The sequence below is a fragment of the Manis javanica genome, chromosome 8 (genome assembly GCF_040802235.1).
Source record: "Manis javanica isolate MJ-LG chromosome 8, MJ_LKY, whole genome shotgun sequence".
Lineage (NCBI taxonomy): Eukaryota > Metazoa > Chordata > Mammalia > Pholidota > Manidae > Manis > Manis javanica.
Window position 1 is genome coordinate 121699448 of NC_133163.1, and position 23935 is coordinate 121723382.

General features: G+C 56.0%; 1 protein-coding gene across 1 annotated transcript; it reads left to right on the plus strand.

Annotated features, from left to right (window-relative positions):
- Positions 1–134: 134 nt before the first annotated feature.
- Positions 135–23535, plus strand: LOXL1 (lysyl oxidase like 1). Its single transcript, XM_037010141.2, has 7 exons — positions 135–1618; positions 14748–14856; positions 18155–18292; positions 18739–18895; positions 19441–19536; positions 21088–21203; positions 23193–23535. Exons 1-7 carry the CDS (start codon positions 466–468, stop codon positions 23197–23199), a joined length of 1776 nt encoding a protein of 591 aa, XP_036866036.2. The 5' UTR covers positions 135–465; the 3' UTR covers positions 23200–23535.
- The last annotated feature ends 400 nt before the right edge of the window (positions 23536–23935 follow it).

A 23935-nucleotide genomic window follows, 5' to 3' on the forward strand; every position in this document is an offset into this window, starting at 1 on the left:
GCTCCAGGGACGGAGGGAACACACCAGCTGTGGGACGGGCAACATAGCCAAAACCCGGCGGGCCATAGGGCCCCGCGGAGGCGACCCCAGAAGGCGGACCAGGCTGCTGAAACCTCCCAAAGCTCCCAGCCTGTTGCTTATTCATTCAGAGTGGGAAAGCGCCTGCCCAGCGGCCAGCCAGTACCGGGCTGACCATGTAAGGCCCCCAGGCGGTCCTGTCTGCCCGGTGCCCTGCAGAGAGCCTCCTGCAGCCCTGGGCACCGCCCCTGCCCTGCCCTGACCCCTTGGCCTCGAAATGCTGTCATCGGAGGAGCCGTCCCGCTCGGGACAAAGCCAGGATGGACAAAGCTAAAGCTGGGGTAGGCAAGGAGCCGTCCTGTCCTCGAGGCCGTGGGAAGAGAAACACGCACAGGGGGCCACCCCTGAGAGACTCTTGGTCCACCAGGCCTCTGCAGAGGGGCCACAATGGCTCTGGCCCTAGCCGGCTGGCAGCTGGGAACCCTGGTGTGGGGCGCCTGCCTCTGCGTCTTGGTGCACGGGCAACAGGCGCAGCCGGGGCAGGACTCGGACCCGGGGCGCTGGCGGCAGCTGATCCAGTGGGAAAACAACGGGCGAGTGTACAGCCTGCTCAACTCTGGCTCAGAGTACGTGCCCGCGGGGCCTCAGAACGCCCAGAGTAACTCCCGGGTGCTGTTGGCGGGCGCCCCCCAGACCCCGCAGCGGCGCAGCCAAGGAGGCCTCCGGCGTCGGCAGGCCCCGACCCTGCCCCTGCCCGGGCGCGTCGGCTCGGACACCGTGCGCGGCCAAGCACGGCACCCGTTCGGCTTCGGCCAGGTGCCTGACAACTGGCGCGAGGTGGCCGTCGGGGACAGCACAGGCATGGCCCGGGTCCGCACCTCCGTCTCCCAGCAACGGCACGGGGGCTCCGCCTCCTCGGCCTCGGCCTCGGCCTCGGCCTTCGCCACCACCTACCGCCAGCCGCCCCCCTTCCCGCAGCAGTTCCCCTACCCGCAGGCGCCCTTCGTCGGCCAGTACGAGACCTACGACCCCGCGTCGCGGACCTACGACCAGGGCTACGTGTACTACCGCGGTGCGGGCGGCGGCGTGAGCGCAGGGGCGGCGGCCGTGGCCTCCGCGGGAGTCATCTACCCCTTCCAGCCCCGGGCGCGCTACGAGGAGTACGGCGGCGGCGGCGGCGAGGAGCAGCCCGAGTACCCGCAGGGCTTCCACCCGGCCCCGGAGCGGCCGTACGCGCCGCAGCCCCCGCCGCCGCCCGCCGACGGCCTGGACCGCCGCTACTCGCACAGCCTGTACCACGAGGGCGCCGCGGGCTTCGAGCAGGCCTACCCCGACCCCGGCCCCGACGCGGCGCCGGCCAACGGCGGCGCCTACGGCGGCGACCCCCGCCTCGGCTGGTACCCGCCCTACGCCAACGTGCCGCCCGAGGCCTACGTCCCGCCGCGGGCGGTGGAGCCGCAGCCCCCCTTCCGCGTGCTGGAGCCGCCCTACCTGCCCGTGCGCAGCTCGGAGGCACCCCCGGCGGGCGGGGAGCGCAACGGCGCGCAGCAGGGCCGCCTCAGTGTGGGCAGCGTGTACCGGCCCAACCAGAACGGTCGCGGTGAGTGCTGTCCAGGCCCTGACGCCCCGCTGCCAAAATGCCGGGCCACTGGCCAACTGCTCCGTGTGCCCAAACCCCCCCTCCACCTTTACCAAAAGTGTCCCCTGAGCTGCTAAGCAAGGACCCACCCCCGCCCCCATCAGCAGCTCCAGTGCGTCCCACCTCCCAGGGGTCCCCATGTCCGTGCATCATCAGTGACAGGATTTGGGGCAGGAAGGCCTGGACTTTGACCCTGGCCTGGGGGTTTGAGGGTGGAAGGACTGGCCGTCCAGGCCTGGCTTGGGCCATCTGAGGAAAAAGGGAAGGAGCCCTTCTCCCTGTGGCCCCCTCATCCCAGTCAGGGTACGTCCTCCACCCCAGGAGATGCGCCGATGCCAGCCTCACCGGGTGAAGCAGGGAGCATCAGAAAGGCTTTAGCGCGCGCCTCTGGAGGTGTGATGCGTCCCAGCCACTGGTGAACGTGAGCTTGGCCTGAATGAGCAGGGGGTTAAGGGCAGGTTCTTGCCCCAGGCAGGAGTCCCAGGGTAGAAGACAAGAGGTCCCTCAGGGGCGCACTGCAAAGGCCGGACTGGAGAGGTAGTGAGGCACTGGCCTGGGCACAAAATGTAACTGGGCACCAAAAACACTCCATAATCAAGAAAAATAATATTTGAATGCAAAAATTGAAGATAAAAAATAATGCAAAAAGAATCAATGATGAACAAAATAACCAAAATTTACATCTCATCAGTAATGATGACATGCCAGGCTATTTTGGAGCCCGAGGACATCTGGAAAATGAGAAATACTGATTCTGTCTTTACTTGAAATTTTGATATTCTGTTCTCCACATATTTTTTTGCATCCATTTTTATTCTTAAAAGTATTGTCTCAAATATATTTTTTCCTTTCTTCTTCTTTTTTTTTTTTTTAAGTGGGAGGATGGGGTGAAGATATGTCCTAGTCTTGGGAAGGCCCAAGCCATCTGTATAAGAGGACCCAGTGGAGGGGGCAGCCTTCCAAATTCTTCAGACGGACAACTCCACACGTGCTGTTAGCAGGTCGGCTACTGTGTCCAGGGCCCATGCGTGGTCCTGCCAGAGCTGAATGGCTTTTGGCCCATCCTCTGCTGTCCTAGAATTCTCCTTCCTGCTTCTGTCTCTGTAGGTCCAAAGCCAGCTTTGGTCAAAGTTTTCCATTCAGTCCCCAATGCATATGCTTCCCCCTGCTGCCCTGCCCTTTTCAGGCTGCAGGCAGTGCCCTGATGCCCTGCTTCGCACTGAGGTTGCTGTGCCAGGCCCACCAGATGATGACTGAGCTCCGCAGGGCCCAGGGGCACAAGCAGTACACTGTACCCCCAACCTTTGCTCCTCTGCCTCCATCAGAACGGGGACTGCTGCCTTGTCTCCAGCCACTGAGCTCGGTGACAGGCTATTGCCAGTGGTGGAGGAGTTCCTGTCTCCTTAGGGGCTGCCAGAGCCCAAGAGCGTCCCCACTAGTAGTCCCAACCCCCCCACATCCAAGGCGTAGCACTAGAGTTAGGTGCCGAGTCCCACTCTGAGAACGTGCAGGGGCTTAGGACAAGAGCTGGGCAGGGGGCCCTTTTGTGATGTGATGAAGGTTGCACCCTCCTGCTCACCACAGCCTCACTGGGACATGCAGCGCCCTGCCGCATCTAGAGCTCCTTGGAGGAGAGGACGTCTCACCTATAGAGTGCTCAGCTTTGGTGGGAGTTTGCTTAGATTGCAAGACCACAGAGTAGGGCTCAGCCAGAGGCTCCCCACCTCTGGCCAGAGGACAAAACAGGCCTCAAATGGCATAGCACTACTGGCAGAGCCATGCCTGGACCTCAGCATCTGTGTCCAATCCGTTGGGTTCTCTAGGGCCCCTCTTTGGCCTGTCAGTTCTTGGTTCAGAGGGGGACCAGCTAGGGCAAGGCCATGCCTTGAGTGGGGGCGCTCAGTATTTACTGGGGCCTCTGGCCTTCCGCCTGAGCCCCATAGTCCATTTGGGATTAAAGACATTTCTCCCTGAAAGTAATATGCTTGGTGTACGACCAAGTGTGCTGTTATGCATCAAATCCAGGCCCTGCTGTGGGGGAGGCATAGTAAAGGGGATACTTCAGTGCTGGGGTTGGGCAGGCACTGGGAGATGGGCTGGGGAGCGCAGACAGGGACCTCCCCAGGTAGGGATAAGGGGCTCAGAGATGACTTCTCCGTCCAGGAGGTGCCCAAGCGTGACTGAGGCATGGTCATCAGCACCCTTCAGGTGCTCCTTCCCCTAGTCATAGAGGGAATGGGGCGTGGGATGGAAGTGGTGGTGGGGGGTGGCGGTTGCCGGCTAGTTTGGGCACACTGAGAGGTAGCACTAGCTTCTCCCCATCATTGGGTCCTCCTCTCCAGCCTGCTAGGCCGGGACCATGGAAAATCCCAATTCAGGGAAGGCCAAGCCTTGTACTTGAGATCAGACCCCCAGGCCTGCTGTGGGAGTCCAGCGTAGATTCTCTGAGACTGACCTCATTCCTCCTGGCCACACACCCAGGGGTCTGAGGCCTGTCGCTGGCAGTCTGCATGTGTGTGGGCGTGGACGTGTCCTCACAACACCAAACACATGTGCACACACATGTGCGCACCACCCGCATCCCTCGGTGTTTGGTTGCTTTCCAAATGCCTGTCAAGAGCCCGGTTTCTTCCATGGGTGCCTGCACCCTCTTCCCTCCCACCCAGGGCTGGAGCTGCCCAAGGCCTCCTGCAATACTGTTGTCTCCAACTCTGAAACAAGTAGCTGGAGAAAAGACGAAGAAACAGAGGCTCAGAGAGGGTCACGTACTTTGCCTGGCTCTCAGCAAATCCACACAGTGGACTGGAGGGTGGCTGCCAGCTTCCTAGACCCAGTTTGTGCCCTGGGCTGTGCCCCTCCCTCTGCCATGGCCAGGCTCCCCTCATCCCTGCTCCTGCCTCCCACAGCCTCAGCTTCTCTGAGATGGTGGCTACAGTGCCCACTCAGATGACTCCCGGCTCCAGAAGGCTGCAGCTCTTCTCCTAGGACTCTTGCATCCACCGCGGGGCCTGATGCACTGGCTGGCTGGTGTCCCTGTGAAAGTAACACGGAGCAGCTGCCCTGGCCATCCTCCCACAGCATCTCTGATGGCTGCACCAGCCTTACCTGGCATGGGTCTCACAGACCCGGTTGGTCGGAGGCCAGGAGGGAGTCCCTGAGAGCAGCCCTGGCTCCCTGTCCCTTCCCCCACGCCCCACTGCCTGCCCCGCTCCAGGTCACCTACGCACGTGCACAGGGCTTGGAGCAGATGCAGGGAAGGTCAGAAGCAGGCCTCCTACCAACAAGCATCCAAGTTGGAGCCCCAAGCAGGGGCGGTCATAACAGCTCAGCCATTTGCTGAAGAGCACCTGCTGAGCTTAGCTGCTTAAATGTGCAATTTCAGCTCTCCTCACAGCCGTCTAGAGAGGTGGAGATAATGGTCCTCCGGTACAGATGAGAAAACCAAGACCCACGGGGTCTCCCAACTGCATGTAGCTGAGCCAGAATTCAAACTGAGACTGTCACTGCGTTGCACTGGGATGACCCAGGAGGACCCACATGCCACCTACCACAGACGGGGGCCTCTTTCACCAGCTTCTCCTCTCTGGGCCCAAGTTGCCCAGCTGCAACCAGGGGCATAACTACATCTGCATTTATGGGCACTTTACATGTCACCCCTCTTAATTCCTACAGCAGGCCCACGAGTCAGGCACTGCTATTGTTCATACCATTTCATAGATAAGGTGACAGGCTCATTTGCTGACTGTCACACAAGTTCTTAGTAACAAAACCAAGATTTGGGTCTGTATGACTCCCCACCCTGAGTTCTTAACCACCATGAATCTTTTAAATCAATGTTTATGTATTCTTGCTTACCCCACACACCTCATTTGTTCACTCATTCATTTAGTCATTCAACAGATATCTGACTGTCTACTATGTTCCAGACACTGGTTATGACAGGGTGAGATGGGACAGTGGGTGTGCATGGCTTTGGAAGTGGAGAGTCCCTCCCCAGAGACTCTCACCGCAGACTCCTGGACGTTATTTAACAAACACTTAATAGAGTACCTCCTAAGTGCCCAACACTGTTCTTGGAGCTTAATAATTAAAGTCACTTAATCCTCTAACTACCCCAGGTATTATTATTCCCACTTTGCAGATGAGCAGGCTGAGGCCCTCAGAAGTTAAGTGACTTGTCCAAGGTCATATAACTGGTCATACAACAGCTCGGCATCCCTCCTTTCTTCCCAAAGTCGTCTCAGGTTGCTCCTTCAGAAAGATGTGGAGTCTTCGCACCAAGGAAGCCATGGCAAAAGGCCAGATGAGCCGTGGGGACAGGCAGACCCGGGTCCTCTTCCTGCTTTCCTGTTTGGCAGCCGAAGGTCACTAGTGTCGGAACAAACAGTAGTGTCCCGGGCAGCCCCCTCTCAGACAGACTTCCCGTCTCCTCTCTTATCATCCAGTGGCAAGGCCACATCCTCTCTCCCCCGGTCTCAGACTGGACCATCCCTGCGGGAAGAGGCGCCTCCTGTTTTCAGTGATAGTAATGGCAGCTGATAGTCACTCAACATCTACGCACCGGTCACTATGCCGAGCATTTTATTTTCATTTTCTCATTTACTCCCCCCAGCAACCTTGTGAGAGATAGTATTATCTGTCACCTTCATTTTTAACTTATTCAGGATCCCAGAGTTCCTCAGTGGCCAATCTCAGACCCGGGCTGACTCTCTACCCCGGTTGGACTGCCCTAGCCTCTCTGCTCCTGCCCCGCAGGGAAGGGTATGTCTCCATGTTCACTGCTTCTCACAGGTCTAAACCCCCCGGAAAAAACAAAATTTGGACTTTTACCTTGAGTTTGCAGGCCTCACAGAGCCTTCTGGGGGTGGTGGCAGAGCAGGGTCATTAGGGCGTTATAGATACCGGAACTATTGCCTGACTTTACCTGGAAGTTCTAGCCTTTTGGCCCCCCTCGTCCCTCTTTTCTAACCCCCGAGGCCCCCATCTCAATGCTTCCTCATCTCTGAATGGACACCCATCCCCAGTAGTTACAGCCCAAGTCCACCCTACTCCTGTCCAAGCTAGAAGCACACGGAAAACTCCCCAGGGCAGTGGCAGGAATGGCGGGAGGGAAGTGGGGGCAGGAGGCAGGTGGTCAGACAGGCAGGCCACACCTGCTCCCGGTTCCCATGCCTGGCATTCCTGCAGAGTAGTAGTCGGCCCAGCTGGCTCTTGTCCTCTCCCCTGCCCTGACCTAAGGGCATCCTCACCACAGGCAGCTGCACCCATGGGCCTTTTTGTCTGGATTCAGGAGTACAGGGGCAGGGTTGGGCCTGGTCCCACTCCCCTGTTGATGGGCACTCAGAAACCAGCTATTTCACTATCCCCTGGAGATGGGGTCAGAACACCAGAGCAGGACAGGACTCAGGTGGGAAGGCAAGACCTGAGAGGCCTCAGCCGTCAAAGCTTCAGGAGGCACCCTTCCCTTTCTCCTGCTCATGGATTTTCCAACACCCAAGCTAACCCTTTTCCAAAGGAATGACTATTGGAATGAATCCCAGCCTTTGCTTGATCATGAAGACTGTGCTTACACAGGCAGATGCCACCAGACCCTTGGTGGAGAGCAGGTATTTGTGCACATGCTCACCAAGGGCACACAGGTGCAGGTATTTGTGCACGTGCTCACCAAGGGCACACAGGTGCCAGGCCCTGAGCTGGGTGCAAGGAATTCAGGGTGCCCCAGACCCATCCCTGTCCTCACCAAGGTCTCAGCTCAGCAGCAAGAAACCAGGAACACAGGATGTAGTAGGCCGGGCCTGCCACCGTCTCACCTGTCTCTCCAGGTCTCAGGACCTGCTCTGCACCGAGACCTGGGCAAGGCAAAGGACAGCCCCATCCAGCTCCAGGGGCCCTTGTCTGGCTGAGGAGAGCAGATAATACATCATGAGGAAATTCAGCCATTCGGCAAATAGTTACTGAGCGCTTTGCTAAGTCCTGGGCACTTGGCTAGAGCTGGTTATTCATTAGGGAAACGAAAGAGGCAAAATTCTTGTCCTTGGGGATATTACAATTTTATGCATGAGCATAATAAATAAATAGAAATAAATAATAGAAGTTGATAAATACTGTGGGGAAAACAGATAAGCAAGGGAAATCTGGAGTGGGGAGGGAGGTGTCACTTGCAAAGGTGGTCAGGGTAGTCCTCATGTCATCAAAAGGAGGCCAACGAACAAGCCATGTAGCTATTGGCAGGAAGAACATTCCAGGTGGAAAAACAGCCAGTGCAAAGGCCCTGAGGCAGGAATTCTCTGGGGTTTTCAAGTGTGTTTCAGTGTGGTTATAGCAGAGTAGAATGGGAGTGGGGATATAATAGGCAACAGATCAGATAGGTAGCAGGGCCCAGACCATGGAGGCCCTTATCCACTGAGGACTTTGGCTTTTACTCTCCATGCATTGGGGAGGAGCTACTGCATAGTTTGAACTGAGCAGTGACATTAAGCAGGGTCCCTGACTGGCAGTAGGGAAGCAGGCAGAAGACTGGGAGGTGGCTGGTGCAGAGATCTGGACAGGGCGATCACAACAGAGATGGTGGGAAGTCAGATTTTGGATATTTTGGAGAGATAGAGCTGATAAGACTTCCTGATGGATTGGATGTGGGGCATAAGAGAAAGAAAAGGGTCAATCCTAACACAAAAAGGTTTATGGCATGTGCAGTTAGAAGGATGAAGTTGCCATAAGCTGAGATGGGAAGGTTGTGGGCCAAGTGGGTTGTAAGAAAGATAAAAAGTTCAGGTGACTTGTGAAGGTCTGAGGGGCAGGAAGGAACCCAGGTAACCAGAGCACCTGGGATGGCTTCTGGAGGTGGGCGTAGAGGGCACTAAACAGGGCCTTCCAGGGCAGGGAGGGAGAAGGAACAGAAGCTGTGTTCACCCTGGGAAGAGTGTAAGTGAGGTGGGCAAGAAGTCAGCAGAAGGCTTGCCAAGGGAGAAGTAGCTGGCCCCCCAGAGGCCATCAGCTCCCTCCCAGCTCAGCCCCAGCCTACTTCCGGGCCCTTTGCTGAACTGCCCACTCACGGATCCCCTTCTCTGAGTCGGGCCCTGCCACACACAAGAGCGAGGCCGTCGCTGCCACAGGACTGTGTCTACCAGTTGCGTGGGGTGGGAGCAGCAGACATGTGCTGGAAGCGGGGCATGGGGTGGGAGTAGGACTGACAAGGTAGGCTTTGGGGCCTAAAACTGTACCCCTGCAAGAAGTCAAGGGCCCCATGGTGTCAGGTGAGAGGCAGAAAAGGTCAGGAGTGCTGGGTTGCTGCTACTGATCTTTGGGGTTAAGAGATCTGGAAGGCTGAGTTAAGGCCAGACCACAGAAGGCCTCAGTTGCTACTCGGAGAAGTCTGGGTTTGAGTCTGTAGGCAATGGTGAGCCACTGAAGGCTCTGGGCCCAGCTTTATGGTTACCATAGCTCTTTTGCTTGGGCCGGGATTGCTCCTCCATGGTGGGGCACGTAGATCCTGTGGACATCTTGCCTACGTGCTCATCAGGTGTGACACTGCCAGGCCAGTGCTGACGATTTAATGTCCTGATTATTAGATGATAACTTCATGGGGCGCTGAGCTGCCAGCCCCCGCCCTGGAGGCGCTCTTGGTCCATCTTTAGTCGAGGCTGTGCTTTGTTCCGCTGTCCCTACCCAGAGGCTCCTCTGGGGCCTGGCTGCAGCCAAAACATCCTGCCCCACAGCAGTGCACAGCCCCCCAGCGGGACGTTGTTGATCCTCCAGCCCTGGGCTCAAGAGATGAGGGCTGTTTCGCATTCCACTTTCCTTCATCCGCTTCTAGTGAGTAGGAGGCCTAGGGAGGAAGCATTTCAAAGGAGCCGAGGTTTACGGAACCCACAGAAAAGGCAAAGCCAAGAGGGAAACAGGTGAGGTACAGGCAGGCGGCAGGAATGTGACCGCAGGCCCTCTGCGCTGGGCAGCCTCCAGGAACCACCGAGCAGGAGGGAACAGATTTCTCATGAACAGGAAGGATTTAGTTCAGACAGCGGGAGAATTTCCTGGCTGCTCAAGTATCGTCTGTAGGGGTTGCAAGAGGTCTTGGGCTCTTGCCTAAGGCTGGGGAATAGAGTGAATAACTCCTGAAAAGTATTTTAATTTCCAAGTGTTTATGGAGCCATCAAACTGCTCAAGGGCTGGTTAGTCCAATCTCCCCTCATCCAGATGGGAAACTGAGCCCAAGCAAAGGGAAGGAAGGGGCCAGGACAGGACAGTGGGGGACTGGATGGGATGGCAAGCTTGCTTCCTGGAGTCTTTCCTGTGAGGAGAAGCTCTGTCCTGCCAGGGAAGAGGAAGGCAATCCTCAGCTCTCGCAGGCTGGCATGGGGGCCAACTAGCAGCAAAAGGCCCAGCCTGGGTGGGGGATAGGGCAGGCTGGTCCTGAGCACACCGTGAAGGGGCCTGCATCACTGGCAGAGGATGCTCCGGGGGGTGGGGCAAGAATGCAGAACGCTAGTCCCTGTCTTAGCTCTGCGTCTGCACTGCCCCATGAGTCTGACAGGGCCCCCTAACGCTGAAGAGCTTCCCCCAGACCAGTGGCTGCCTGCAGAATAGCCAAGGGATCTGATTCACTTACACCCAGCCCCTCCTATGCCAAGCAGCCTGGCTTCGGCCATCCCAGGGGCCTTTGCTGCCCTCTGACTCAGGGTCTCCCCACACCCTGGCCCAGGTTTTGTGAGGCCTGAATCCCTAAGTGTACAACTCTCATGCATATTCCTTTTGGGATGGCATGCCCACAGGGGCCAGCCCAGGGCTCCAGGCCATGAGTGGGTTAAAGGACAATCAGTCCTGGATAAATGGTGGCAGAGAGGCCTGGAGAGGGGCCAGGCCTGCCCAGGGTCACACAAGTGGTCTGTGACAGAGTAAGAAGCCAGGATCCTGTCTACCTCCTGGGAGCAGCAGGCAAGCTGCTAATGCTGACCAGAACCCCCCTGGGTAGTCTGAGCAACACCATCCACCCAGCCTTTGGGTGGTCACCCCATCCCCGGGGCGTCAGTCACCACGAGACTAGCTAGATTAGCCATGGAGAGTGCATACTGTGGTGTCCTGCTTAGCAATGACAAGCAATGAACTAGATAGATCTTAAAAGTTTACCTTGACTGAAAAACTAAGAAACAGATGAGATTATAAGACAGTATCATTTATATACTTCAAGAATGCATACCCACCTCGATGCACTGCAGATTATATATAGAGACACAAATGTTCAAGGGCATTTCTGAGGGTCAGGGGTGAAGATAAAGGTTTAAAAATTATGATGAGAGAATCTGCATAGACCAGTGATAATGGTTAGGTTGCTCTGAAATTAGAATTGTGATTAATTGTGATTCACAAAGTCTCTGCATTTATAAAAACAAGAGTCTCCGGGAAAAGTTCTCATTGGAACCCACTTTTATAGAGTCTGCAATGCCAGGTCCAAGGGCTGGGTGACTCCATACATACTGGATATGAGACCCCAGCCCCTCATGATTATATCTCATGGCTGATGGTTCTTCTTGCCCTCTGAGTAAGCCTTACCCTTTCTCCAGGATTTTCTTTTAAAATGTACACTTCTTGGGATGAGAGGAGAGCACATGATCTGATTTTAACTGGACTTCACCCAACATTGGCCATAATGCCTGGACCACCTGGTGGTACCCCATCAGCCAGAAACAGCAAGCTGTCACCCCTATCCCTGCATCCACAAGCTCCTGCTCAAGCCTTCTCTCATTGCCTTTCAATAGTGCAGAGCCCACCACCCTTGCCCATTCCCCTTCGGAGGGGCTGAGACCCCAAGCCTACAGGCCAGGCTGCTAATGGAATGCCTCCTGCGAGAACAGGCGAGAGAAGGAGGTGTTGTTCCTTCCTGGAAAATCATGCCAGCTGAAGGGGGGGTGCCTGTTGTTCCCAGGGACCTCAGCAGGGGATCCTGAAGGGAATAGGGGGACCAAGATTACTGTCCTGTCCAGCAGCTTCCCCCAGCACAATGAGGGTGTGACAGAGAAGGTGCAGGGCCAGGGGGAGCTGGTTAGGGAAGTCACAGGACCCCCGTGATGGTCAGAGAGGTATAACAAAGGAAATAAAATAATGGTTGGAGTGATTCCATTTAAATTGAAAAGCATAACTAAAGTGATTAAAAAGCAAATCAATAGTTGCTGGGGTGGTGGAGGGGGTGAGGGGGATTTATTGGTAAGGGCAAGAGGGAATTTTGGGAGATAATGGCAACAATCCATAGCTTGATTATCGTTATGTACACACTTGCCAAAAGTTATCAAAATGCACACTTGAAATCTGTACATTTGACGGTGTGTAGATTACACTTCAAAAAGGTTCATTTCTATGAAAAGAAAAATGGTAAACGGAGTCCCTGGGAGCTCCTTTTGGGACTGCCCCAACTTGCTTTGTGACCATGGGCAAATTCATTGCCCCCTCTGAACCTGTTTCCCTCACATTTGTAGCAGTGAAGTATTAGCCACTAATCACTAAAGAAGCTTGCTTGACAGAAACCAAAAGGACAGTCAGCCCTGGCGCATAGCGGGCTGCTGAGGGAGTGAGTGGAGCCCAGCCCTGTCCTCAGAAAGCACACGGTCTGGAGGAGAATAGACTCCAGGAGAATATGATGAAGTCCAATTATAGTGAGACGAGAGAAGTATGGGCAGCCTGGACTGTCACTGCCAGTCAGAGAAGACTGCCTGGAGCAGAAGGCACCCCGAGAACCTGAGATTCCTCAACAGTAAGAGGAAGATGGCCATCTGTGGGCAGGGGCAGGGCTCAGACTGTAACCAGAGGCTCTGGATACCTGTCTTTATTCTTCCTTCCGAATCGCCACATGTAGGCTTTACAAATGCCCCTCCCCCCATGGCTTTGGAACTAATTTTTAAAAAACACCACATGCAGTTACAGTCAAAAAGGACTGATGATGTCAAAGCAATTGCTTTGAAGATTTTTTTATTTTTAATTACAGAGTTCTCAGTCCATGATCTGGGGACAAACAAGAAATCAGAGGTTTGGAGTCGTTGATCCAGTGTGTGGCCAGGATCAGGGCTCAGCATGGGACCCAGGCCGGCCCCGTGCGGGACCAGGGTCCAGACTCAGCGAGAGCCCAAGAGTGGCACAGCCCTCCCTGGCCCTGAGTCCCCCGGCCTCTCACCCGGTCGGCTCCTCTCGCTTGCCTGGACTGCCCAGCCAGCTCATGGAACGGCCTGGAGAGGAAGCGTCGGGCCAGAAAAGTTTTGCGGAGCCATCTGTATGGTGTTTATTGAAACGGGGCCTGGGGTGGGGGAGGCAGGCTGTCGGGTGCCAAATGCCGGGTCTCATGAGGCTTCAAGCCCAGCCAGTTGACCCCCACATGCTGCCAAGGGAAAGGCGCTTTGGTGATGGGGAAGGGGACCCTTCCTGTCTTCCTCACGTCCCCCACCATGGCTTCTGGTGACCAGAGTGTGAGAACCAGCCTGGCAAGGAGGTGAGCCCTTGTGTTAAGGGCCTGAGGATCCCTTGAGAAATTACCGCGGGCATTCCTGGGGCCTTGAGTAATAGGGCCTGCGCCGGCCAAGACAGCCCCCATCAGCCAGGAGCCGCCTCGTCCTCACCCACCCCGTATCCAAGCTTTCTCTTCATTCCCAGTAGGTGAGATCACACTGGCTGCCTGAACCAGGCTCCTACGTGAGTCCCAGGCCCCAGGGCAAGGAGGCCTGGGGCCGGGAGCCCAGGGGAGGTGTGTGTGCGCGAGGGAGTAAGCATGTAGGCAGACACCTCTGTCAAAGGCTGAGAAACCAGAGGCCCCCTCCTCTGCCTCAGCTTCTGGACCCAAGAGCTGACAAGAGGGTTTTAGCAGCAAGAAGAAGGGACTGGAAGCCTCTCCACCTTACTCAAGTCCCCAACTTTGCCTTTCCCCCAAGAGAAGAGGGCTTGAATGAAGCCAAGCTTCATTTCATCCTGTGTCTGCCAGAATCCCTGGAGCCTCTAGAGGGGAGGAGACATAGAGGCCCCAGGCCCACTCACCCTCAGTCACTGGCTGAGCTGAGACGGAGCCCAGGTCACCTGACCACTTCCCTTCCAACCCTGTGCCCACCACTCTAAACTCCCAGAGTCAAGAACTCTCTTTCCCTATTGCAGTATAGGTGGGGTCTGGACCCCTGAGTGTGGTTGCTGCTAATTCCTAAAAACTCTCACGAGGACTAACTCACGCACAGAAGTGGGAGGGGTGCGGGGTGGACAAACCCCGAGCTCTAGTATGTCCTGGGGCACAAGTGACCATGGGGGCTAGAACACACCCCAGACTTCCCTGGGCACTGGACCCCGGGCCCTGCAGAGGAGGGAGGCAGGCTCTCCTCTGGTTGGAGGCAGAGGATGCAGACGGGGGAGGGCATGGTCAGGTCTGGGGGCCCGTGGCAGGACGAAGGAGTCCTGAGAAGGTCGGGCCGGGGCGCCCGGGCTGAGAATCCTGCCCTGTCAGCAGCCTGTCTGGGAATGTATTTTCTGCTAGCCCCTCCCTTCCTGCCCACTGCCACCTCTGCCAGCCAACATTCACCTGGCTCTGCCCATAAGCCTTCTGGGAACTACTCAGGGCTAGAGCCCAGGGCTCTCTTGCTAGTTCACAGAAAATGCTGGCTGCAGGGCAAAGGAGCAGAGGGCATCTGGGGGCTGGTGTCCAAAGGCCTGGGGAATAAGGACGTGGAGGGGGGTGTTCCTGCCAGGAAATTACTTGGTTCAATCAGCTTTGCCTCTAGGCTCTGGTTCGTGCTGCTCGCCCGCCAAGAATACCGTTTCCTATTCTCTGGTTCACCAAATCCCATTCTGTTCCCTAGATCTTCTCATGCCCCACTTCTCAGGAGGCCTCAGAAGCTCCCACAGCATGGAGCTCCAGAGGTGACCTCCCTGACCCCACGCCTGAGCCCAGGGAGAATGGTTCCAATCACACACCTAGCTGAGGTTGGGAGGCTTCCTGGATGAGGTGACAGTCTGAGTAGAGGCAGGAGGTATTGGGGTTGGGGAGGTCTCTGCGGATCGGCCGTGGCCAGTCTGACAGTCCTCAATGGCACGCTCTTCCTCCCCACTCCCTCCCTTCCACTGCCCACTCCAGGTCTCCCTGACTTGGTCCCAGACCCCAACTATGTGCAAGCATCCACTTATGTCCAGAGAGCCCATCTGTACTCCCTGCGCTGTGCTGCAGAAGAGAAGTGTCTGGCCAGGTAAGGAACTGGAGCATCAGGACAGCCCTTGGGAGCCGCAGAACCCGTGCTTGTGCCAGCCAGGCTGCCTGCAAGCCACGTAACCCTGGCTCAGCCCCTCAGCCTCTCAGGACCCATCGTCTATGAGCCTGGTCTGCCTTCAGAGAGTCAGGAGGGGAAGGGAACAAGGGGTTATTCAGCATCTCTGTGTGCATCACCATACATATGGGATTTTTTCTTTTACTATGACCGTTTAATCTTCACACCAGCCCTGAAGGTATATGTTTTCCCCATCAAGAAAATGAGGAGCAATGAGAGGAACTAAAACCTTTCTGATCTGAGCTTCCTCGTGAGGTTACTCATGGGAAACCCAGGGTCCCAGTACCCCCAAAGGCCCAGGGAGGTCAGGACAGAGAGCAGCAGTACAAGGCTTTTTCCACAGGGGACAGGTGTGGCTGTCCCGCGGGGGCAGTGGGCGCAGGTGACAAAGAAGTTTCAGTTATATGCTGCACTCGAGAGAGGGGAGGGAGACCAGTTTACAAGAATCCAGAAAGTGAGCACAGCCACCTCTCCCCTATGTAATTAATTATGCAGAGCCTGCTTCTAAACTTACTAACAGCGAATGTTCCACTCATGTATGTGTGCTTGGGGTACATCTTCCTGTGCTAAAAGAACAGCAGCCTGCATATTTTGTTGACATCCCTTTATGCTAAAAGTACCTATTTTTCCTACTTTTTTTGGCATTTGGACTCTTTATTAACTATTTAGTACCTGGGAAGCCCTCTGGAACCTCAACATTTTCTCACTTACGGAACCTCTAGGCCACTGTCACTCAGAGTAGCCAACCCCAAACTTATCTGTAGCAGAATAAGGAGCTTGCACCAGAATATAACCCAACTCACTACCACTTTCATCCGAAACACTCTTGCTTTAAAAAAAAATTGTCAGCAGAACTTAACAGTATGACTAGTGATGCAGTTGACTTATATGATGGGACAAGTTCCTTATCTCATTACACACTGGCAACAGTGTACAAACTGGCAGCAGTCCACATACATGCCTATAACGAAGTTTAATTTATAAATTAGGCACAGTTAAGGATTAACAACAATAAAATAGAACAATTATAACGATATACTGTAGAAAAAGTCATGTGAACATGGTCCCTCTCACTCTCAAAATATAGTGCTATACTGTACAGTCCCTTCTTGTGAGGACGTGAGATGGTAAAATGCCTACATGATGAGATGAAGGGAGCCGAGTGACGTGGGCGTTGTGAGCAGCATTAGGCTGCCGTTGATTTTCTGATCATACAGCAGAAGGAGCATCATGTGCTTCTGGACCTGAGTTGACCACGAGAACCGCAATTGCAAAAAGCAAAAGCACAGACAGAGGGAGCCCCTGTGCCGCTCATCAGCCTGCCTGCTCAGCTCTAGTCTCACCTCAGTTGCCCTGGGCAGACAGCATAAACGCAACGTCCCTGCTGTAGCTCCTCCAGCAGTAAGGAACTCCCAGTCTCCATGGCAGTCCTTTGAGGCTGAGTTTTGAGGATTTTGAGTCAAAGTCAAACTGTCATTCCATCTTCATGGAGCAGCCTGCGTGCCCAGACCTGAGCTCCCAGGCAGGCTGGGGGGAAGGCGGTGGAGTCCTGCTGGTGGGGGGGTTCTCTGGGTCAGCTGGAGAGAGTGGCCCCTCCCCGGAGCCCTGGTGGCAGGACTAAGCAACAGGGTGCGGGAGGAGAGCTAGCACACAGGTGCTCACAGGCTGCCGCTGTGCAAGGTCGGGGGAGGAGAGGTCTGCCAGGGCGGAGGCATCAGGGCTTAGCTGAACACGGGATACAGACCTAGAAAACCCAGCAGAACTGAAGCCCTGGGGTGGCAGGGCCCTCCAAGGTCATCGAAAGTGTGGGCTGAAGACCAGTGCCAGGGTGACTGCGGGCAGAACCGAGACAAGGAAAGGGACTTGCTCCAAGTCTCACCACAAGCTTGTGGCCAAGCTGGGCCTACAACCTAGACTCTGATGGTTTCCCACGGTGTGTTGGGCTGAACAGAAGGGCAAGATTCAACTGAACAGAGGGAAGGAGGGTGTTTTGTTCCAAGCCAGACACAAACAGATTCCAAGCCTCCCCCAGACAAGGCCAAGGGCCTTACATCCTGGCAGACAGGAGCCTGCACCGCCTGGTGTCCAGACATCCTCTCAGAGAGAGAGCTGATCCCCACAGCTGGCCACCCCCAGCCTCCGGCCTCAGGACCCAACCTTAATGAGTGCCAGGGAAGTGCCCCTAGGGCCTGCTGGGACAGCTGTCAGCAGAGCTTTCCTGAAGAGAGGAGCCTTCAGCCAGCCTTCATTCCTTGGTGTGTGGAGGTGGGGGGGGAGCAGGGGGGGTACGCGTGTGTATGTGCCTGTCTCTCCGTGTTTCCCCACTGCTGTTCCTCGGTCCTCTCTCCCTTCTCTTCTCACAAAGCCCATTGCAGTTGGAAATTGGAGGTCAGCAAATGAATTGTGAGCAGGCAGTCTGTAGCAGATCCATCTTCCCTGAACTGAAAAGGGCAGGTCACTGACCCTGAAGCTACTCAATCAGGGAAAGGTGGCCTAGTCACACCAACCTAGCTTGGGTGATATCAGGGTGTGCTGCAGGCAGGACTGCTGGAGCCATTGGCAGTGAAGATGTCTCTAAGTGGGCAATCAAAGCAGACTTCCTGGAGGAAGGAACCTGAGTTGGGCCTGGGAGGCTAGGTGAGTTATGGGTCAAGTGAACATGGGCAAAAGTATAGATTAGCGAGAGTTAAGTCTCAGGGAAACAGTGTTTGAAGCTGGAAACCAGGGTGTATGAAGAGTGAAGGTCAAACAGGAGCAGAGAAGTGAAGAGGCTTTGACGCAGAAGAACCCAAGCCTGTTTCTTAGACAACCACACCTGAAACATGACGTACTTTGGTCAGCAGTTAGCGCTCTGTTCTGGGGAAGGAAGATTCATCAGAATCTCCCAGACAGGGCCTTTTCTTAAAAGCCCTCCAAAGATTCTGAGATGCCCCCCACCCCCAGGGGCTGTCCCTAGCTGAGTCACCTGCAGGCATGACTGTCATTGTCAGACCAGATGCTACTTTAGAAAGCCTCCGTTGGTGGCTGCTGGCAGTGTGGTGGAAGACAGAAAGGAGTGGATGGCCTTGCCTGTGTGGAGGTTAAGAGGGGGCGAGAGGGCTGAGCATCTGCCACAATGCAGGGGGTCAGCTGCAAGGCTCCCCAGGGACAAGTCAGCCCGTTCTGTGCGTGGGTGTTGCAGAACCCAGCCCCACCCTGGTCTCCCCACCTGTCCCCACAGCACAGCCTACACCCCCGAGGCCACTGACTACGACGTGCGGGTGCTCCTGCGCTTCCCCCAGCGGGTGAAGAACCAGGGCTCAGCGGACTTCCTCCCGAACCGGCCTCGGCACACGTGGGAGTGGCACAGCTGCCACCAGTGAGTGGGGCTCTCCTGCCCTGTCTTGGTGCCTGAGCTGCCCACCCCCATTCGCTCTGGGAGAGGCAGCCGCTGCGGAGGGGGTCCCGGTGAGGTGTTCTGCTAAGGATCCATCCCCGGGGCAAGAGCTTCTCAGAGGAGCCTTAGCAAAAGCTGCACTGGAAGACGTGATAAGGAATGGAAAGGTCCAGAATATGGGGCTCTGCCCGAGGGAAGCTAATACAGTGGGAGTGCTTAAAGGAACCAAGGAGTCCTGAGGCAGTGCTCCCCTAGGGTGGCCTGGCTGGACGGGAAACTGCCCCGAGGGGCCCAGGGGCCCAAGGACTCATCATGGCAGGAGGCTCATCATGGCAGGGTCCCCTGGCCACCTCAAGACGTGGGCGGGAAGGGAGGCCCAGGGGTGACTGGGCCCTCCCGTGTCTCTGCCTCCTGTCCTCTGCCCCCAGACATTACCACAGCATGGATGAGTTCAGCCACTATGACCTGCTGGACGCGGCCACAGGCAAGAAGGTAGCCGAGGGCCACAAGGCCAGCTTCTGCCTGGAGGACAGCACCTGCGACTTCGGCAACCTCAAGCGCTATGCATGCACCTCGCACACACAGGTTGGGCCGGGAGTGTGGGATGCAGTCCTCCCCTGGGGAGTGGGGCGGCAGGGGGCCACACCTGGCGGGGCCAAGCTGAACAAGCAGGTACCAAGGCCCCCGGCTCAGTCGGATGCGGGTCTCTCACCAGGCCTCAGGCCACCACAGTGCCCCTCGGGGACTGCCCCCAGCCCCACCCAGTTCCCTTCCCACACCATTCCCAGGGGGGTCTGCTCATGGAAAGAAAGGAACATTCCAATGAAATTTGGATGGCATGATGTTTCATTTGCCCATTTGTCCATCTTTCTGTCAGTCCATCCAAATATCCACAATGTCCTTCTATCCTGCCTGTCTCTATCCAGTCCTCCGTCCATCCCTGCCATCTGACTGTTGTTCTGTCATCTCTCTGGGCCCCTGACCCAGGGGCCTGAGGAAGGGGCAGACCCACTCTGAGCAGCTACTGTGGGCAAGTGCGCCAAGGAAGGAGGGCCCAGACCGCCGACGTGGGCACGGGGTGGGGGCTGAGGAGGGCACGCACCCCAAGCCCCTCCTGTCCCTTTCCCCAGGGCCTGAGCCCCGGCTGCTATGACACTTACAACGCGGACATCGACTGCCAGTGGATCGACATAACCGACGTGCAGCCCGGGAACTACATCCTCAAGGTGGGCCTCCAGGTCTCGGGCACCCCCTCCCACCCGAAGCTCATGCTCAGCATCCCCACCTGTCAGATATGTTCAGCCTCTGGGCACCTGCCCTCCTCCCCGGCTGCTGAGCAGAGGCAGCCTCCTGGGGCATCACGAAGAGGTTACACTTCCATCTGAAGGTCTTGGCCTCAGGAAGACAGAGCCTCTCTTTCCATAAGGACAGCAAAGAAGCTTCGGTCCAGGCGTGGAGATGCTAGAGAAGGTAGTGGCGCTCTCTTTCCTCAGTGACAGAGGATTGGAGAGCAATGTGGTTCATGCCCCTGTCTGCAGACAGCACAATTTCTGTGGCAAATGGGAGAGACCCTTAGTTCCTCACAGTGACCCCTGCAAGGCTGAGGGCCCCTGGGACCAAGAGTCCCTGTTAGCCTGAACCTCTCTTTCAATGTGTGCTTGCTCCAATGCTGCTTCCCTTGGGGGTGCAGGCAGACAAATGGAAGCACATGTTAAGGACACATAGCCCAACGTGGTACATCATGAAGGCTGCACAGGGACTGGGATGTCATGACCTCACCTGGGGAAGCCAGATCTCAGCCTTCTCCATAGTAGGGGAATCGTCCTGCGGTTCCCTGGACCTGCTACTCCACAACCAAGTTGAGTAAAGGAAGAGCAGTGAAAATGGGCTTGGGAGGCGGCTCTAACCTTCAGGAAGACAGGCTGCCGGGGACGCTGCATTCAGAACACAGTGGCCTCGGAGCAGCTGGTTACAGCCCTATCCTGAGTGCGTCCTAGCAGGCTTGGTGGGGCCTCTGCGCAGCCTCACCCAGGGGCAAGCGTTGTCAAGGGGACTCTTCCTTCCCTGTTCATCTACTCACCAAACATGTACAAAGACCCTCTAAGTTCCAGGCACGGGGGATGCAAATGACATAAGTAATGCCCCATTCTTGCCCTTAAGGAGTGTATAAGGATTTAAAAGTAACATGGTTGCATCTGTTCTTAAATGTTCTGCAAATAAGGCTGGGTATAGCCTACCCCAGGGAAGACCCCAACCCCAATTAATCCCACATGTAAAAGGCTTCCTTGTATCCCAACAGCTCTTTTTCAGACAGAATGCACAGGTTACACTCGGGCCATCATCTCAGTGAGCCCACATTTGGGCTCCAGGGCAGGAGATGCCATGTGGCCTAAGACAGGCTTCAACAGGTCCCCTAGATAGACATGAGTGGTAAAACGGTGTAAGCTTTGAAGCTGGGGAGACCAGGTGCTGTGTTCCCTGGGCAGTGCCTCAACCTCTCTGACTCTGAATGCCCAGTGCAAGGCCTCCCTGGCATGTGCTCTGGCTCTGGGGAAGCTTCCAGCTGCCAAGAAGGGTGAGCTGATGAGGTTTCCTTTGACTGTGAGCTATCTCTTCTCTCCCCTCACTGTCTCTGCATCTCTCCATGTCTCACCATCAGTGTCTCTCTTGTCTCCTCTGTGTCTTTCTGTCTGCCCTGCCTCTCCACCACCTTCTCTAGTGACCAAATGAAGCACAGCCCCCAGCCAGATCCCCTTTCCCTCTGTTCCCATCTTCAGGTGCATGTGAACCCTAAGTACATTGTTTTGGAGTCTGACTTCACCAACAATGTTGTGAGATGCAACATCCACTATACAGGTCGCTACGTTTCTGCAACAAACTGCAAGATTGTCCAGTAAGTGCTTGCCCACCACCCTCCCTGCCCCAGCCGCCTTCCTACCTGGGGAGCAGGCAGAGCCATGTGACATACATGAGATGCCCACAGTTTGGGTCACCTTGATAGGCAAACACAGATGTGGTTGGGCCTGGCCCACAGGCTGAGCAGGAGGAGACTTGTCTGCAGCAACCTCAAGTTCCTGGCAGGGCTCAGGCTGCAGGGTGGTCTGGGGCCTGATGGCCGTGGCTCCCTAAGATTCCCCAGATGGGAGCCAACGGGAGGCAGCGTGACTAGAAGGACGTGCATGGGCTCTGCACTCCTGGTTCTGGGATTTCCTTGCTCTGTGACAGTGGGCAGTTCACATCACCCTTTGAACTATTTTTCTTAACTGTAAAATAGGCATTTTCCACAAAGGCTGGTGAGGGGGATTTAAAGGCCTGGTGCCTGTGCCTGCTGGAGAACCCTCACAGTGGGGCTCAGTGAATGGCAGCTTGTGATGAATGATCAGTCTCTTTCTCAAATGGATTGAATTAAACAATCGCAGATGAGAAGTGATTCTGGCTGGGATGAGCCGCCATCAGTCCCTGCGCCCCTTGGTAGAGGGGGTTGATAAGCTCTGGGCCAGGCCTTTGACATGTGGCTCCTGGGCAGGGTCCCCAGCTGCTGCTGCCCTGGGCTGGGTGTCTTCAGCCTCTCCTGGTTTCCCACATGAAGTACTCTACAGAGGGACCCTCTGCATACAAACTCATAAACAAACTCCACCCCTTTCCATGTAAATTAAAAATGTTTGATCACATCAAAGCAACTTTGTCCATTAAAAAAAAAAAGAGTAATGCTGGAGCTTTAGTCCATCAGCTAGGGGACAAATGGCAGCAATTCCAGGTCCAGGAGACACACTAATGGTTGACAAGTATGAGAGGTGTAGCCTGTGACCAGGCTCAGGGCCCGTTTACAGAAAGCCCCTTCTACCCTTGGTGCTGCCACTGAGGCGTCCACAGCAGCAACCCCACCGAACCATGAGTATTGAGAACAGCAGCCCGTAGTTCAGTGCAGAGATCAGGTCCCTCATGTGAGTAGAATTTGATCCGAAACACCCAGGGCACGGAATATGCTTGAAACAGCTGATTCCCGCTCCGTCTCGGGCAACTCTGCACTTTCACAGGCCTGGGTTTCTGCCCCCTTCTCGCCCCTCACGGTCTGTCTCATTCCGCCATTCCAAATGCAGGGGTCCCTCAGTGGTGCAGGTTTTCTGGGAAGCAGTTCTGTGGAGGGAGAAGGAGGAGGAAGGAAAAGAGCACACAAGACAAAAGGAGGGCTCAGCGGTGGGCAGGGAGCAGGGGGCCGACCTCCCGCTCCTGTCTGGCCCGCTGCTGGGACCGGTGGGCTGAGCAGCATCCCGTTCCCAGGTGGCACCCTGAGCTCAGCCCCAGAGGGAGAAGCAGCCCCGGGGGCCCATGCCGGCCGCCCCGAAGCCTGTGGGCCCAGCAGGACTGACTCCCTGCCTTCCGAGCCCTTTCCATAGTGTCTGGGGAGGCACAGGTCTTACTGGGGCGTCTCTGCGACCATGCCCGCAGGCCGGCAGCTGGGCCAGTGCACAGGGAGCCGACAGGTCATTCCCAGAAGGGCCACGGGACTGACACCTGTGGGGTTTGATCGTGTTACTGAAGTGGGAAAAGGAGGTTTTTTTTAAAAGTACTGAGTTAGAAAAATAAAGTATTTCCAGATGGTAGCAGCTCTACTAATGGCCTAGAAACAATCTGGGCCTCAGGGCGTGGGGAGAGGGCGGTGCTGAGATCTGCCCCAGGTGGGTAGTTGAGTCCATGAAGGCCCTCTTCCTGGAGGGGTCAGCCCCTCTCCCACCAGCCCAGGTTACTGAGGGAAGTGCAGGCCCAGGCCTGCCCTGCCACCTGGGATCTGGGCTGTTGAAGGGAGACCCTCCGCTGGGGAGGCACTGCTGCCAGTTGCATGAGGTGGGGGCCTGCCATTGACTGTTCTTTCTTTCCTTAGATCCTGATCTTGGAGAAGGTGGACAGACAGACAGCCTTCCCCCTTCCCAAAGCAGGCCCTGCTCCCCAGGCAGCCTCCTGCCAGGACAAACCCAGCCCAAGGGGCCCAGCCCCTCCAACGGGCAGGGGCAGCGGGACGCCAGGGGCATCCCTCCCTGCGGGCCTCAGGGAGTGAACGTGGACTCAAACCACAGGGATTCCGGACGCCAGGCCCAATTTTGTACTTAACTTTTCTCTACAATGTTATTTTGTCAGTTGCTGGTTTTTATTTTTTATATTTTGGCCATACCACAGAGCAAGATTGCCCAGGCCTGGGCTGAATAAAACAAGGTTTTTCTACTCAGTGCTTCTGCACATGGCCTGCCGGCTGGGCTGGTGAAAGCTTGGTTGGGCTCAGAGGATGTCCTGGGGTCTCCTCCTTCCCCTAACAGAACTTGGAAAGGGCAGCTGCCACCCCATCGGGACCATAGCTTGACCAGGTGGCACCAAGCCCTCTGTGGAAACCCTGTTTATCCCAAGGCCAGGCCCACTTCATGGGAAGAGGCCCACATTCCACTGAGAGAGGGGCCCCGGCCAGGCCCCTCCCTCACTCAGTCCCTCTACCAGCTGCTTGTTCCCTTACTCACATTCTGAGAGCCTCCTGAACACTGGGCAAGCGCTGGGGCTGAGCACAGAGGAGGATCAGACACAGTTCCTGCTTTCAGGGAGTTCACAGGGAACAGAGGGCGGGTACACGCTATGCCT